This window comes from Zeugodacus cucurbitae, chromosome 4, assembly GCF_028554725.1.
Source record: "Zeugodacus cucurbitae isolate PBARC_wt_2022May chromosome 4, idZeuCucr1.2, whole genome shotgun sequence".
NCBI lineage: Eukaryota > Metazoa > Arthropoda > Insecta > Diptera > Tephritidae > Zeugodacus > Zeugodacus cucurbitae.
Window position 1 is genome coordinate 26839724 of NC_071669.1, and position 13104 is coordinate 26852827.

General features: G+C 33.5%; 4 protein-coding genes across 5 annotated transcripts; 2 read left to right on the top strand and 2 right to left on the bottom strand.

Annotated features, from left to right (window-relative positions):
• Ugt (uncharacterized) lies at positions 1-1625 on the top strand. The gene is made up of 3 exons (XM_011191863.3): positions 1-389; positions 453-557; positions 1379-1625. Exons 1-3 carry the CDS (start codon positions 237-239, stop codon positions 1472-1474), a joined length of 354 nt encoding a protein of 117 aa, XP_011190165.1. The 5' UTR covers positions 1-236; the 3' UTR covers positions 1475-1625.
• A 91-nt stretch (positions 1626-1716) lies between these two features.
• On the bottom strand, positions 1717-6652 carry LOC105217054 (UDP-glucose:glycoprotein glucosyltransferase). Its single transcript, XM_011191862.3, has 2 exons — positions 6224-6652; positions 1717-6158 (listed from the first exon to the last, which is right to left on the bottom strand). Exons 1-2 carry the CDS (start codon positions 6474-6476, stop codon positions 1744-1746), a joined length of 4668 nt encoding a protein of 1555 aa, XP_011190164.2. The 5' UTR covers positions 6477-6652; the 3' UTR covers positions 1717-1743.
• Positions 6653-7254: 602 nt separating this feature from the next.
• Positions 7255-9687, top strand: LOC105217057 (cell cycle checkpoint control protein RAD9A). The gene is made up of 6 exons (XM_011191866.3): positions 7255-7365; positions 7416-7642; positions 7962-8113; positions 8628-8789; positions 8856-8990; positions 9050-9687. Exons 1-6 carry the CDS (start codon positions 7332-7334, stop codon positions 9654-9656), a joined length of 1317 nt encoding a protein of 438 aa, XP_011190168.2. The 5' UTR covers positions 7255-7331; the 3' UTR covers positions 9657-9687.
• LOC105217056 (biogenesis of lysosome-related organelles complex 1 subunit 3) lies at positions 9667-11447 on the bottom strand. Of its 2 annotated transcripts, none has more exons than XM_011191865.3 (5): positions 10985-11447; positions 10865-10916; positions 10712-10801; positions 10545-10654; positions 9667-9832 (listed from the first exon to the last, which is right to left on the bottom strand). In XM_011191865.3, the coding sequence occupies exons 1-5, from the start codon at positions 11033-11035 to the stop codon at positions 9716-9718; spliced, it is 420 nt and encodes a 139-aa protein (XP_011190167.1). In that variant the 5' UTR covers positions 11036-11447; the 3' UTR covers positions 9667-9715. The 2 variants fall into 2 exon arrangements, with proteins under 2 accessions (XP_011190167.1, XP_011190166.1); XM_011191864.3 differs by having other exon boundaries at positions 10865-10919; positions 10985-11445.
• Between the last annotated feature and the right edge of the window lie 1657 nt (positions 11448-13104).

Sequence of the window (13104 nt, forward strand, 5' to 3'; positions counted from 1 at the left end):
GACCACAAAAATAATACAATATTTTTTACTGGTAACCTACACCATAAGATAAGTAACTCTACTCGTCTTGCAGGGTTATAAGTAATTTTTTTGCAAATTATTTGTGTATATTTTTTTGGATATGGCAATATAAGTTATAGCATACTGAGGAATTCCAAAGAATTTATATTTCTCTGGAAGATATTAGTCACTTCAAAATTTTCCAAGCAATTTACGTGGATGTAAACAGCTCATGTATGGGTTCAGTCATTTCTGCTTTACCAAGAAAACCACCACTAATTGTCAATATGAGCAGTCCTCAAGCAGAAATGGTTCGCGATATAATAGCGAACAATAAAGTTGTAATATTTTCTAAGAGCTACTGCCCTTATTGTACAATGGCCAAAGAGGTTAGTAAAAATAGTTATATTAGCTTAATTTGGGTATTAAAAAGTCATCTTTAATAATTTCAGCAATTTCGCAAACTTTCTGTTGCCGCACATGTTGTTGAACTAGATAGTCGTAATGATGCTGAAGAAATTCAAAACATCCTTGGAGAGTTAACAGGCGGTAGAACAGTAAGTTGGACTTCTACAAGCTATCATTATTATTTATATTTTTTTCTTTGGGTAAAAAAAATTATGTAACAAATAATGTTAATCCACAAAAGACTATCCCGAACAAACAAAACGCCTTTTGGGAAGTTACAACACTAAACGATTTAAGTGTGTAATAAACCTACCAAAAACAAACTAAGAATTCTTTGGGGATTGTATACAAGTCACGGTAAGCTCAGGAGGCATTTATACAATCTGGGCATAGTCTCATCAGAAATTTGTCGTTTCTGTGACTTGGAGGCGGAAACTTCCCTACACCTGCTTCAAAGGAGCAGGAGTAAAATATTGGGACCTAGCCACACACACACATCAACTCCCTCACTCCCAGCACCATTTTGGAATTCGTAAGAGTGCTGGGACTGATGGAGCTGATGTAGACATCGGAAGGACACAATAAACCATAGGTCACAGTCCTATTTTAAATTCGAGGTATTTTTATATGGAATAACATGTAATATTTCCAAATATCGTAATCCATATTTACTTCAATTATGGAAGTTGTGATAGCCTTTGTACAAATGTCTAAAGGGTACAGATAAATAACGGTTTTAGCTGTATCCAACCATGAAACCTATAAGGTATTTCTAGTAGTTAAAACTGTAACTATATCGAATGTCTCATTTTGAGTTTCTGAAGGACAAACAAAAATACGTTTATTGTACAAAGTTTTCTTTCTATTACAAAAAATTAAAACAAAAATTTAATCCATTTATGTAGATGTATGTTGTATTTTTTGCTTTAAATAGAACCGTTAAATAAGACGTTATTATTTCCGTTTTCAGGTGCCGAGGTGCTTTATTAATGGAAAGTTTATAGGAGGCGGCACAGATGTTAAAAAAATGTACGAGCAAGGAACTCTTCAAAAGTACTTTACTTAATAATGACGGTTGCAAAGACATGAAATTTTTTGTTAAGTAATATTGTTTTTTTTTATTAGGTAAACAAAAATGTATAGACAATGTTTTTTCATATTAATTGTTGCTAAATTATACCTTTAGAAGTAAAATAAACTCTGTTTTTATAATATTATTTCTATTTGATTTTAGTAAATTTACTCTAACATATAAAAACTTAATTGGATCACTTATAATCAAAATATTTGAAAAGCTGTGACTACTACAATCACAAGACAGGGTGGGAATGAAAATTACAGTTCTTCGTGTATCGTGTTTCCTTCATCATTATTTTCATTACTTGATTTCGGAATTTCGCTTGTTGAACCGGCTTGGGCATAATGATCACTATTTTCATGATCCTCGATTTTTATCATTAAATTTTTAATTTCCATATCATAATCCTTCCATTCAGGAACTATACGTTGCGCTGCTGTTAGTTTAGCTTCCTTGGTCATTGGATTGTTACATAAATCAATCACTTTAGCTTTTTTAAAAGAGCTGTCGCTGCACCACGTTTGACACCACAACCATTCATCCGGTAATGATTTGATGGCCACCTGATGGATCATGTTGTTGGGCAAGTCCTGATCTAAGTTTGACAGACTGTTTGGGTCCTGGCTCAAAGCTTGATATTGGCCACGTAAACGATCACCGGCCGCAATTTTGCGGAATCGTTTAAGGTCAACAACATACAAAGCCGAGATATGGTATCGTCTACCCATCAGATGGCTACGCCAGTAACCTTGTTTCCAAAATCTGAATCCTTCCATTTCCTTTCTAGAATCACAGAAAGGTGTGTATGCATATGGTGCCCCTCCTAAATCCATATCATAAAGTTCCTTAATATCAGTGCGTACAATGGCATCTGCATCTACGAAAATTATCTTTCGAACGTTAAGGGGGAATAAAACATCCAGGAAAAGTATCTTATATCCCCATATCGTGCGTTGCTTCTCCGTCTGTTGATGAAGCCACCGTGGCCATTTATATTGTACAAGTTCATATTGAAAAGCATATTCTCGTGCCATATGAGGTAGCAAATCGGTAAATTGTGGTGACAAGTAGTTTTTCAAGAACCAAAACTTAACAGGTGATTTTGTATGCTTTAACACAGATAACATCATGATGCGCAAAAGGCGTTCGTATAAATGACCGGAAGCAAGTGAAAATATATTAATTGTTTCGGCATCCTCTATGCCATTTTTACCAGCTGCAGTGGGTGAATTACCGCCTCCAAACGAACTAGCAATAGAGTTCCAGATACCGGATTTTGCATCTTCTTCGTCGTCGCCAAGCAAATCAGCATTCTGTTTACCAGGTTTCTTTGTTACTCTAAGTTTTATCACATGAGAACGCAGAGAATTTATAACCACTTTTGTTAATTGATTTTCATGTATTGTATTGAGACCCTCGGCATGGCTAATATCATAGATATCAGCAGATTTACCATCACGCAAGCGCAGTTCCCAAACTCCTGGATTAGCTTTGAGTTGGAAATAACCTAGGTTAGCCATAACTATGGTATCAACAATAGCTGGAGATTTCTGTGTACCGAGCGTAATTTGGAGACCACGCGGAGGTGCCCCGGAATTCGAATCGAAACAATGACCCTCTAATAACAAATACTCCAACTCATATTCGCTATGGACTGGGCCACCGATTTCACTTAATTTGATATTATCCAAGTCATATACAGAATGCACAGCCTCTACAAGCCAATTTTCAGGCACCTGTAAATTTTGTGTAAGTAACGAGTTAACAGGTAAGCCTGTGAACTTTGCCATAGGACCTTCTGCTAACTTCCCGTTCGTTTGAAATTGAACCTCCGACTCCACAACATATCGATAAAAGTTCTTAACAGGCATATCACTATGCTGCCCAACGGGGGTTAAATATAAATGCATCTCACAGTTGAGGATATTTCGTAATAGAATAAGAATTGGAGCGAGCTTTTGTGCACTTCTCGAAGCAGGATCAACAACTGCAGATATATCAAAATGTGGCATAAGTGGTTGTTTAGGTGATAAGGAAACTACTGAATTATGTTTCTTAATGTCATCGGGTATCTTAAAACGAGTTTTTGATTGTCTGGGCACAAGGCTGGCATATAATTTCAGTAAAGTATCACTATTAATTACACTATCATCAGTAGTACCTGCGTCACTTTCGACACTTTGCTTTAATATATTTCGGATTTTATCGCCATATTGAAATGCATTGAACCGATCAACCAGCCCAAAGTCTTCGATATTAAACTTTTCATCTGTTGTCAACGGGCCGAATATCTTACCATTTCCAACTACTAAACGGCCAGACTTCGGCAAACCGAAAATTCGTTGCACATAAACTCGCAGCATTTTCATATGCAACTCAGTTGATGAAAGTATTTCGTTGATAGCATCTGGAATTTCACTTATGGAATTGGGATTTTTAATCCATTTTAAAACTAAGTCTGTAGCTTCAACGGAGGGAAGTGTTTGTGTAGCAGCCCACGCTAAACGATTTAAATTGTTTTTATTTGAGGCAGATGAACCTTCAATATTAGGCAAAAATCCTATTCGCACACTACTTCCAGACTTAAGATACTTAAGAGCATTCGCCAACAGCTCCCGACCTTCTACTTGTTCAATATCAGCAATAACCCAGATAGTTAAGAAGTTTAATTCGTAACTACCAATGCGTTCAGTAGCATGTTTAGCGGCGAAATATTTTATATTGGACAATAAAGTTGCCGTCATGTCTCTATTTGAAAGCTGAGCTAGATCTTGAACATTCATTAAGTCCTTATATTCGGTTCCGGAAAAGTCCAGGAATTTCGAGGTATCTGTGTTGAGAATACGCTGATTTAACCGTGGCATAACATGATCCTGATTCATAAGATAATCGATAACTGAGTCAGTGTCCGTTAGATCGCCTTTATATACTGCTTTCTGAAAAGTACTTGTCTGCTGGATAATTTCCGAAAAAATTGCTTCTTCGAATTCACTATCAGAGTTCAATATACTTTGCTGCATAGGTACACCATTTAATAACGCCTGTGGGGAATTGGCAAATCCCAAACGCTCAATGAATTCCAACGACAATTGTTTTCCATAATCGTAATCAGAATCTTCGCCCAAAATATCATCAATTTTGCCGCCAGATAAATTATTAAAGGTTTTTTTGAATTGACTACGAATATGTGTGTATCGCACCTTTTCTGTAGAATCTGCAGCTGCAAACACGTCTGTCAAAAAACTTAACGCTGATCGGCCATCCATATTTTGAGTTACATAATTGTATGCACAAATAATTGAATTATAGTCTTTAGCAGTATCTTTTTCGGCACTACGGATATCAAATACTAGACCAAGTCTCACTGGCGCTTGGTGGATGACAAAACTCTCTGCCAATTTTATAATATTTCTACTTCCAGAATTTAGTGGATCAACCACTAAAACCAAGTTAAATATATTTTTACGTATGTTTCGTAACATTCCTGGGAAGGCAGGTCGTAATAAGTCCATTACGCTTGATGGCCAACGACGATATTGTGCGTCGGTCTCTATGTCATTTATCCACATTACTGCTGTATCTCTAATATCGATTGCGAATTCTTTGCTCGCTGCTCCAGAAAGATCCAGCGCGAGAAGCGCAGCTGCAAGTGGACCGCGTATATTGTTCTTATGCAGACTCTCTAGCACATGAACTTCAGCGCGCACTGTTTCAACTATAGCACCAAGATCCAATGTATCAGCATCAAAAAATAAACCATTTATGAATAGTGCACCATCTGGTGGAATTATATTTAAACTGCGTCCAAAAACTTCGATATTGTGTTTAATTTCAGCTCGTAATGCATCGGATACTTTATGATGCAGAAGTGTATGTGCTTGCATTGGGAAATTATGAGCAATAAATTGCAGAACCTGCAAGGCCTCATCGCCTTGCACTTCAGAAATAGCTACGGCGGCTTGTAATCCCAAGTCTTGAAACTCCCATGCTTTCAATTGGGTGATTTCTTCGTTGCCCTTTAAAAGATTGTAACGCAATTGGTCTAAAGAGGCAGTCAAACTTGGAAATCTATTCTTGAGAATTTTGAAGTCAAAACCTTTAACTTCAAATTCTTCATCTGTTTCATTTTTGAACGTGTCATCATTTGTCTTCGGCGCATCATCCTGACTTTTGTATTCAGTAGATTTAAGATGAAGCTCGACACCATAGCCGGACAGACGTACGGGTTTACTTATGGTATTATTCGCAAAGTAATGTCTGAAAACGTAACGTATATTTCCAGTAAGTGCTTCTTTTGACAATATTTTGTGAAATGCGGGAAAACTGTTTGATGCGAAATCTCCATACAAAATTACAGTTCGTGAATTATTCTCCGATCCGGGATAAACATGGTCAAAACTGTATGTAACAGGTTCTTCCAAAAACTCGGTTTTTGAATTGAGTTTTTCTATCAACTTATCAATGCTACATATGACTTCAGTATCAAGTTGGACAAAGGTATCTTCCTTACATGTAGACTTTGCATATATATCATTCGATATTTGCAAATGTGTTTGTATCCTAGGAGTTAAAATGTGCAATGACACGACCAATTTAAGCAATGGTAACTGAAGTAAATTAAGGCGATTACGGGCAACATTAATCGCTGCCAAATACTGGTTCGAATCTGAAGCTGAAAAGATAAGATTAAAAAATATGAGTACATAATTGCATAATGAAATATAAATTTTAATTTACTATATTCTTTAATTGGCTTTTGTTGAGTCAAAATTTCATTCACATAATCCCAGAACAAAGCAGGATTTTCATCAGCTAAATATTCTGCAATTTCTAAATACAATGGTGTTTGTTGCCATTTAGCATTAATAAGCGTTGTAACTGAGTAACTTTGGGAATGAGAACTTGGGAGATCCGATGCAATATTCTGTGCAACCGATGTAAAAATTATAAATACAAACACCAGCGTCCGGCAAGCAGTTTGTCTCCACATTTTTGTTTTGTTTTCAAGAATTCTTGCACTTCATAATATTTTGACCAAACTTTAGATATCAATAATTAAACGATGTAATATTTTAAATATGTTCTCTACTTAATAAATTCTAATGCCCATCCGTAAAGCCGGGTCCAACATTTTCTTGGTAAATTAAAAACTGATGTGGCATGAAAAACCGTTGCCACCATGTAGAAACTTCAGATAATTTTAGTAAACGATTATTAGGGTAGCTCTTTTAGGGTATATGAATAACAACAACGAAAGTGTTTGTTTTATAATTAAACAAATGCACTTAAGCTGGGGTGATAATAAAACTTCAATTAGATTAAATTCAAAACATTAAAATATTCGTAATGAATATGTTATTGTCTTAAATGTTAAAAATTACATGAGTTTTGAAAACTAATTTAGAAAGAAGTTTATTATGTGGGGCGTACCGAGATTTTCGAAGAACTATTTAAAGAGTATATAACAGTGTTCCTATAACTGTTTTACAACATTGTTAAAAAGTATAAAGATTTGTATTCCTTTAAAAATAGTTTGGAAAATTTTTAATTGAAAAAAAAAAAAAATGCTTTTGTTATTACTTTTCTTAAGTTATTGATGTTATATAAGTATTTTGTAAAAAAAAAAATATATTTGGGTTTTATTGTAGTTCTACGACAATTATATACGTGTCGTACGAACCGTTACAAGGTGTGTTGCTTGCATTAGACTATATGCGATCGCAATCGATTGAACAACGACGGTGTTAGAACTATCGGAGTTTTGAATAGCTATAATGAGTTATCGATTAATAATATTTACATGAACTTTGTTGGATGTATAAAGTGTTGAGAATTGTTTTTACAAATGAAATGCACTTTAGATGGCGGAAATACAAAAGGTTTTTACTTAAGATTGGATATTCTTGGTCTAACCATATGTATTTTTTAGTTTTTGCTAAAGCTGTGCAATCACTTTCAAAGTTCGGAGGAGATTTATTCATTGAGGCTGATGGTGATGGAATGCAGTTGCGCACGCTAAATCCAACTAAGTCCGCTGTTGGTACATATCGTTTCAGTAGAAGCTTCTTTGACTGTTACGAAGTCCAACAAAATGAAGAAAGTTATTGTAAACTTGATATGCGAGCTTGTCTCACTGTATTTCGAAATACAAAGCAGGTATAATTCAAACTAATTTCAAAGCAATAATGTTAACTAGGAACAATTAATTTCCGCTTTAGTATCAAATTGGAAAGAAAGTAACAGAACAGTAACGTTACTTGAATTATGAAGAATTATTAAAAGCCTACATTTAAATTTTAAAGAATAAGTTTCATTTAAATTTAAATTTTATGAAAGGGAAGTACGATAAATGTTTGTATATTTTGTTTAGTTAATAAATAGTTAGTAATTTATTTATTACTATAGTATAAATGTATTAAGTATTCAAAAAGTGATAATTTTATTTATAATTCACTTGTGCATTTTTTTAATGTAGGTGGAACGATGCGATATGGCTCTTTTATGCGACAGAACAAAGTTTCAGATACAATTAAAATGTCAACATGAAACATTAAAAAATACGTTTATTTCAGTTGATGATGAGGAAAATATTACCGCAGAAATGACACCAGAAAACAGTTGCAACACGTATGTTAAAGTAAAAACTTGAATTTAATACAATCGTGTTTTTATACTCTCGCAACAAAGTTGTTGAAATTTAGGTTGAAATTTGCTAAAAGTGCGCTAACTCTCTAACGGAAAACATTAGAAACACTAAATTTTACAGAATAAATGGCAGAAAGAAGTTGCACTCAGAAAATAGGCATTTCGTTGCTCACTTAGGAACTACACGATCAATTTCAATGAAATTCCGTATATAATAATTTCTTGACACCCTGATAACTAAACTAACTTAATAAATTAAGTGAGCATATAATCTTGGATATAAAGTATGTTGGTGGTCAAAAAGAGTGAAATTGGTTCTGGAATAACCTCAGCCCTCATAAACCGTGTATGATGATTTTCGTTATTCTATTGGACTTTATGCCGAATATATGGGTAAAATTGTGTGATATCTTAATAAAACTAGAACAATAGATTGCGAGAGTATAAAATGTTCGGTTGCACCCGAACTTAGCCTTTCCTTACTTGTTTATTATAGTATTTGTGGTTCACATAAAATATTTACTGAAATATCAAATAACTTTAATCCAGCGGAGGAAGAAATTACTTTAGAAGCACAAGATAAGAAAATAAATATAAAGAACTATGTTGAAGGTTCGAGAGTTAATGAAAAATTCATGCGGTCTCAGCTGCAATTAAAGTAAGTATGATATTTATTGTTTAAAATAATTATATGTATTACCAAATATTCAAATTGCATATGTAGCGCCGATGAGTTTGAAAGTTACAAAATTGAAAACGAAACGTCCATAACATTTTGCTTAAAAGAGTTTAGAGCGTTTCTCATGTTTGCTGAGGCACTGAATGAATGCTTAAGCTTGCAATTCGATGACGCCGGCAGGTAAATTATTTCCATGATTGATACTATCAATTTATATCAATAATTAAATCTTTTTGCAGTCCAGTTTTCGTTTGTATATCACATAGAGATGAAATAAATTGTCTTCTTATTATGTCTACTTTGTCACCAGAAGAAGTAAGTTTTTATGACAATTGTCAAGAAAGTGAAGTCCAAGAATGCACGACTTCGAAAACAAATCAGAAAAGGAGACTAAAATCCTCGAAGGTACCAAATCAGTGTAAAACCATTAGGAGAGAAGCGGAGCAGAAGTGTATTGCTGAAGATACGACTCTTAGCAATAGTTCATCATTATTTGCTTTTGAAAACAGTAGTAGTAAACGCAGTTACCCGTCGTCTGTTGCTATCCCTCGTAATTGTGACGCAGCTGCGACAACATCTAATCTCAATGAAAGTATTCTTTTACTGCCAGAAGTATCTGAAGAAACAAACAGAATGCAGATGTTGGATAGTAATGTTGACTCTGCGTTATTAGTCAGTGAAGGTTTAGATAACGAAGAAAATGATGATTGCATTCCTGATTCTCCTAAGCGCGAAGGAAGAACTAACTTGCGTTCTATATTTTCTCGCTGTTTCCAATCTACATATGTACCAATGGAGCCTTCAACGAGTGGCCAAATATTTGCACTTGATTCAGACCCAGAATAATAAATTAAAGTTCTCTTTGTAAAAAGTGTGATTAATATTTATTTTTAATTTACGAAAACTTAGACGTTGATATCCGGAACAAAATTGCTTGTAAAAATATCCTTGTGTTTTTCATGCAGTTGCTTCATACTGACCTGAGAATTTTTCAAAGAGCATAAAACGGACTGCATTGTTACCTGAAAGAAAGAGAAGAAAGTGTTTTCTTACATATCGGACGAAATAACTTAACTTAACTGTACATAACTTGATGTCAATGTATCAATATACAAAATGTATCAAAGAAGCTAAACATGTTAGGCTTAAAAAGTGCGCATCAAGTTTATTATTATATTAAAAAACTAGTAGACCGCTCCGGCTTCGCACGGGTTTAAACAAACATTTCAAAAGTTATAAGTTTTTACACATATATATACACTCTCCCATACGTATGTATGTACTTTCCTGTTTCTTGAGTGGGGTCCTTTAAAAAAATGAAAATGAGGAAAATTTGAACATGAGAATATATTTTTTCTAATGAGCTAAAATTTGATTACGACCTCTTATTTCCAGAAAGTTAAGATCTAGATTAAACTGTCTTGCTAAAAAGTACTAAATTATTTGCTTAAAAGCTATAAAAACGGATATGTTATTTAATATTCCATCATCAATAGATTCCGCAGCGCATGCGACGAAAGACGTTTTAGGGCACTTTTTTACACCATGGATTACGTTGATTAAATACAGATCCCTAAACCTTTCTAGCAATAAATACAGCATATGTTACTCAGGGTGAATGTAGCTTTCCAAAGGTGAAAGAATTTTTGAAATCGGCACAGTAGTTTCTGAGTTTACATTATCATACAAATATTTCCTCTTTATAATAATAGTATAGATTAAAATTTTTATTACCTGTGATTTTATGAGAAGTTGGTCAGTATTTAATAAATGTTTAGACACATTTGTTATAAAGTTTTTTACAAACAAAGACATCCCTTTGTAAATTGCAATGTTATTATCGACTAGAAATAAAGTGAAAATGTGAATTTCATAGGTTATTAATTCCATGAGATTTTTACTTAGTTTTCGTTGTAATAAATTATTTTTGTAGCGTGATTCAGTGCCAAGGTTTTCAGTTCCTAAAGGTTGTGATTTCATTTCGTACAAATCTATAGGAAGAATAATAAGATTTTCGTCACAAATTGTTTCAATTGTTTTGATATGATATTTACCTTCATCTGATTCAGTAGCTTCTCCTGGAATTTCTGACGCGAAGATTTTAATCTGCTGGTAAATTTGAGAAAATGTTATTTCAAATGGGAAGTTGTGTAAAACAAATTAATATTATTTACATGGTTTTCTTCATCAGACTCGGATGCTTCTCCTCGTACTAATTCTGTCATTGCAGACTTTACACTTCTCTATCACGGAATTAAATTTGTTTCAATAAACATATAGTTTTTGCATAAAATGTTAGTCGAGTTGTTTATTGACTATGATTTACAACTTTATACGTATCAAAAGATATTATTTACATTTTGTGTTTCCGATATATACAATTCTTTTTGATTTAAATATACTGCATATCGATATGTTTCGAAAATTACCAACTATCGTTTGAAAAAGGTACCGAATTTATTGTAAAAGCTAAAACTGCATAGCTCGCGTATGCGAATGCGAAAGCGAAAAAATGCGCTTGACTGCGTATATATCGAGCAACTCCATAAATGCGCATTTGAATGCGTTGACAGCTGTGTACAAGGTGATACACATACACACTTTTTATTTGCGAGTTTGAAAACGACCTAAATAATATGGACGGCAATTTTAAATGTTTATTGATTTTTATAATCAGTGTATATAGAAAACCTCGAATTAAGAAAAAAAAGGAAAATTTAAACTACCTACTTTGTTTATTAAAACTTCATCACCCCTAACCTTTAAAAATTATTTTAAATATTTGATAAATATATTATTAATAAATATTATATTTCACAAAAATACTTATATTGTAGCGAAGAAAACGGGCTTAAATAATTAAAACATACAAGATTGTAAGTAACATAATGTTGGTTGCTATTCTTAAGAATGTGAGGTTGCTGTGATAGCGCATGAAAGTTGAAAATTTCCAACTTCTGTGCGTCTTCGAATCCGAGTTCGAAATTCAGAGCGTTGGTTGCGAAAACATGCGAAAGCTATGTAGCTCATCTCATAAGAACATGTGTATTTAACTCAACTGTCAAACGTTCGCATTCGCATTCGCGAGCTATGTAGTTTATGCTTAACTTGTTTATTATCAATTGTGGTCACTCTTTTTCTGGCATCAGTAAAAAGGTTATCACTTCTCCTCTTTTACAACACGTCGGTGTGATTATCTTGCTCGCTCTATCTCATTGATTTTGAGGTAAATGCTGTTTTGGAAAGTCACACGTCACTCTGTGGCTAGCAGAACCATCTGAAAACGTTTGTTTGCTTCATAATTTTTATGATCACCCTTTAGTCATACGAAGTGGTCATTTGTGTGGTCACCGCCTCGTTACTAAAGTTTGGTTCAGTAGTCAACTCGTTCATTCTACCGGTTACCTTTTATTTCGTTTAGAAATAAAAGAAAGGAGTTTATATTTTTATTTATTTAATTGTATGAGGTATTTACATTTATAAATTAGTATGGTATTTTACATTATAAATACTTATTATAGATTAATTTTAAAATATTATCATTTCAGTACAAAGTAAACTTTCATTTGTACAAACATTTTTGTGGCTATCATTTATACATTGACAAATTTTACATATAAAGTTAGTATTAATTATTAAATTTTTATAATTTATAATTTTTTAAAATTTTTGATTATTGATTTTTTGTGTTGTTTGTTGCACGTTGCGTTGTGCGATTTTGACTTTTATTCTGAATTTGAATATGTATTAATTGTTGATATACTGATGTGTTGTTGTCTGAGTAGTGATTACTTGCTGGTTGAAGGCATACATATGTACTAGAGCTCTTGGTATTCGACTAATCGACTAAACGAATAGGGCATTATTCGAATAATAATATTCGGTTTGCACTATTCGGATAGTCGTCAGTCATCGACTGTTCGATTAACCGCTCATTTCCGACTATCCGGTTAACCGTTCGTTGTCGACTATTCGAATAGTGTAAGTTCATTAAATTTCTGTTTTTATTGAAAAATGAGAAACACTGGAAAAATGCGGACATTTGACATTTTCACAAGAAAAAACAAACAAAAATCAAAGCTTGCCTTCCTATATGGGAGTAATACTTTATCTCCGCTTTGTTGTTCCGAATTCTGCTTATTGTTATCACCAAAAGCATCCATTACGATATTATTATTGCAATGTTGGTGTATATTAATGCAATCTAATCAGTTTCTATGAGTCCTCGGCCTGGAGTCGCTATTGTTGTGTCACTATTAATAGTACTGTCTAAGGTGGTAAGTTTTTCTTCCGA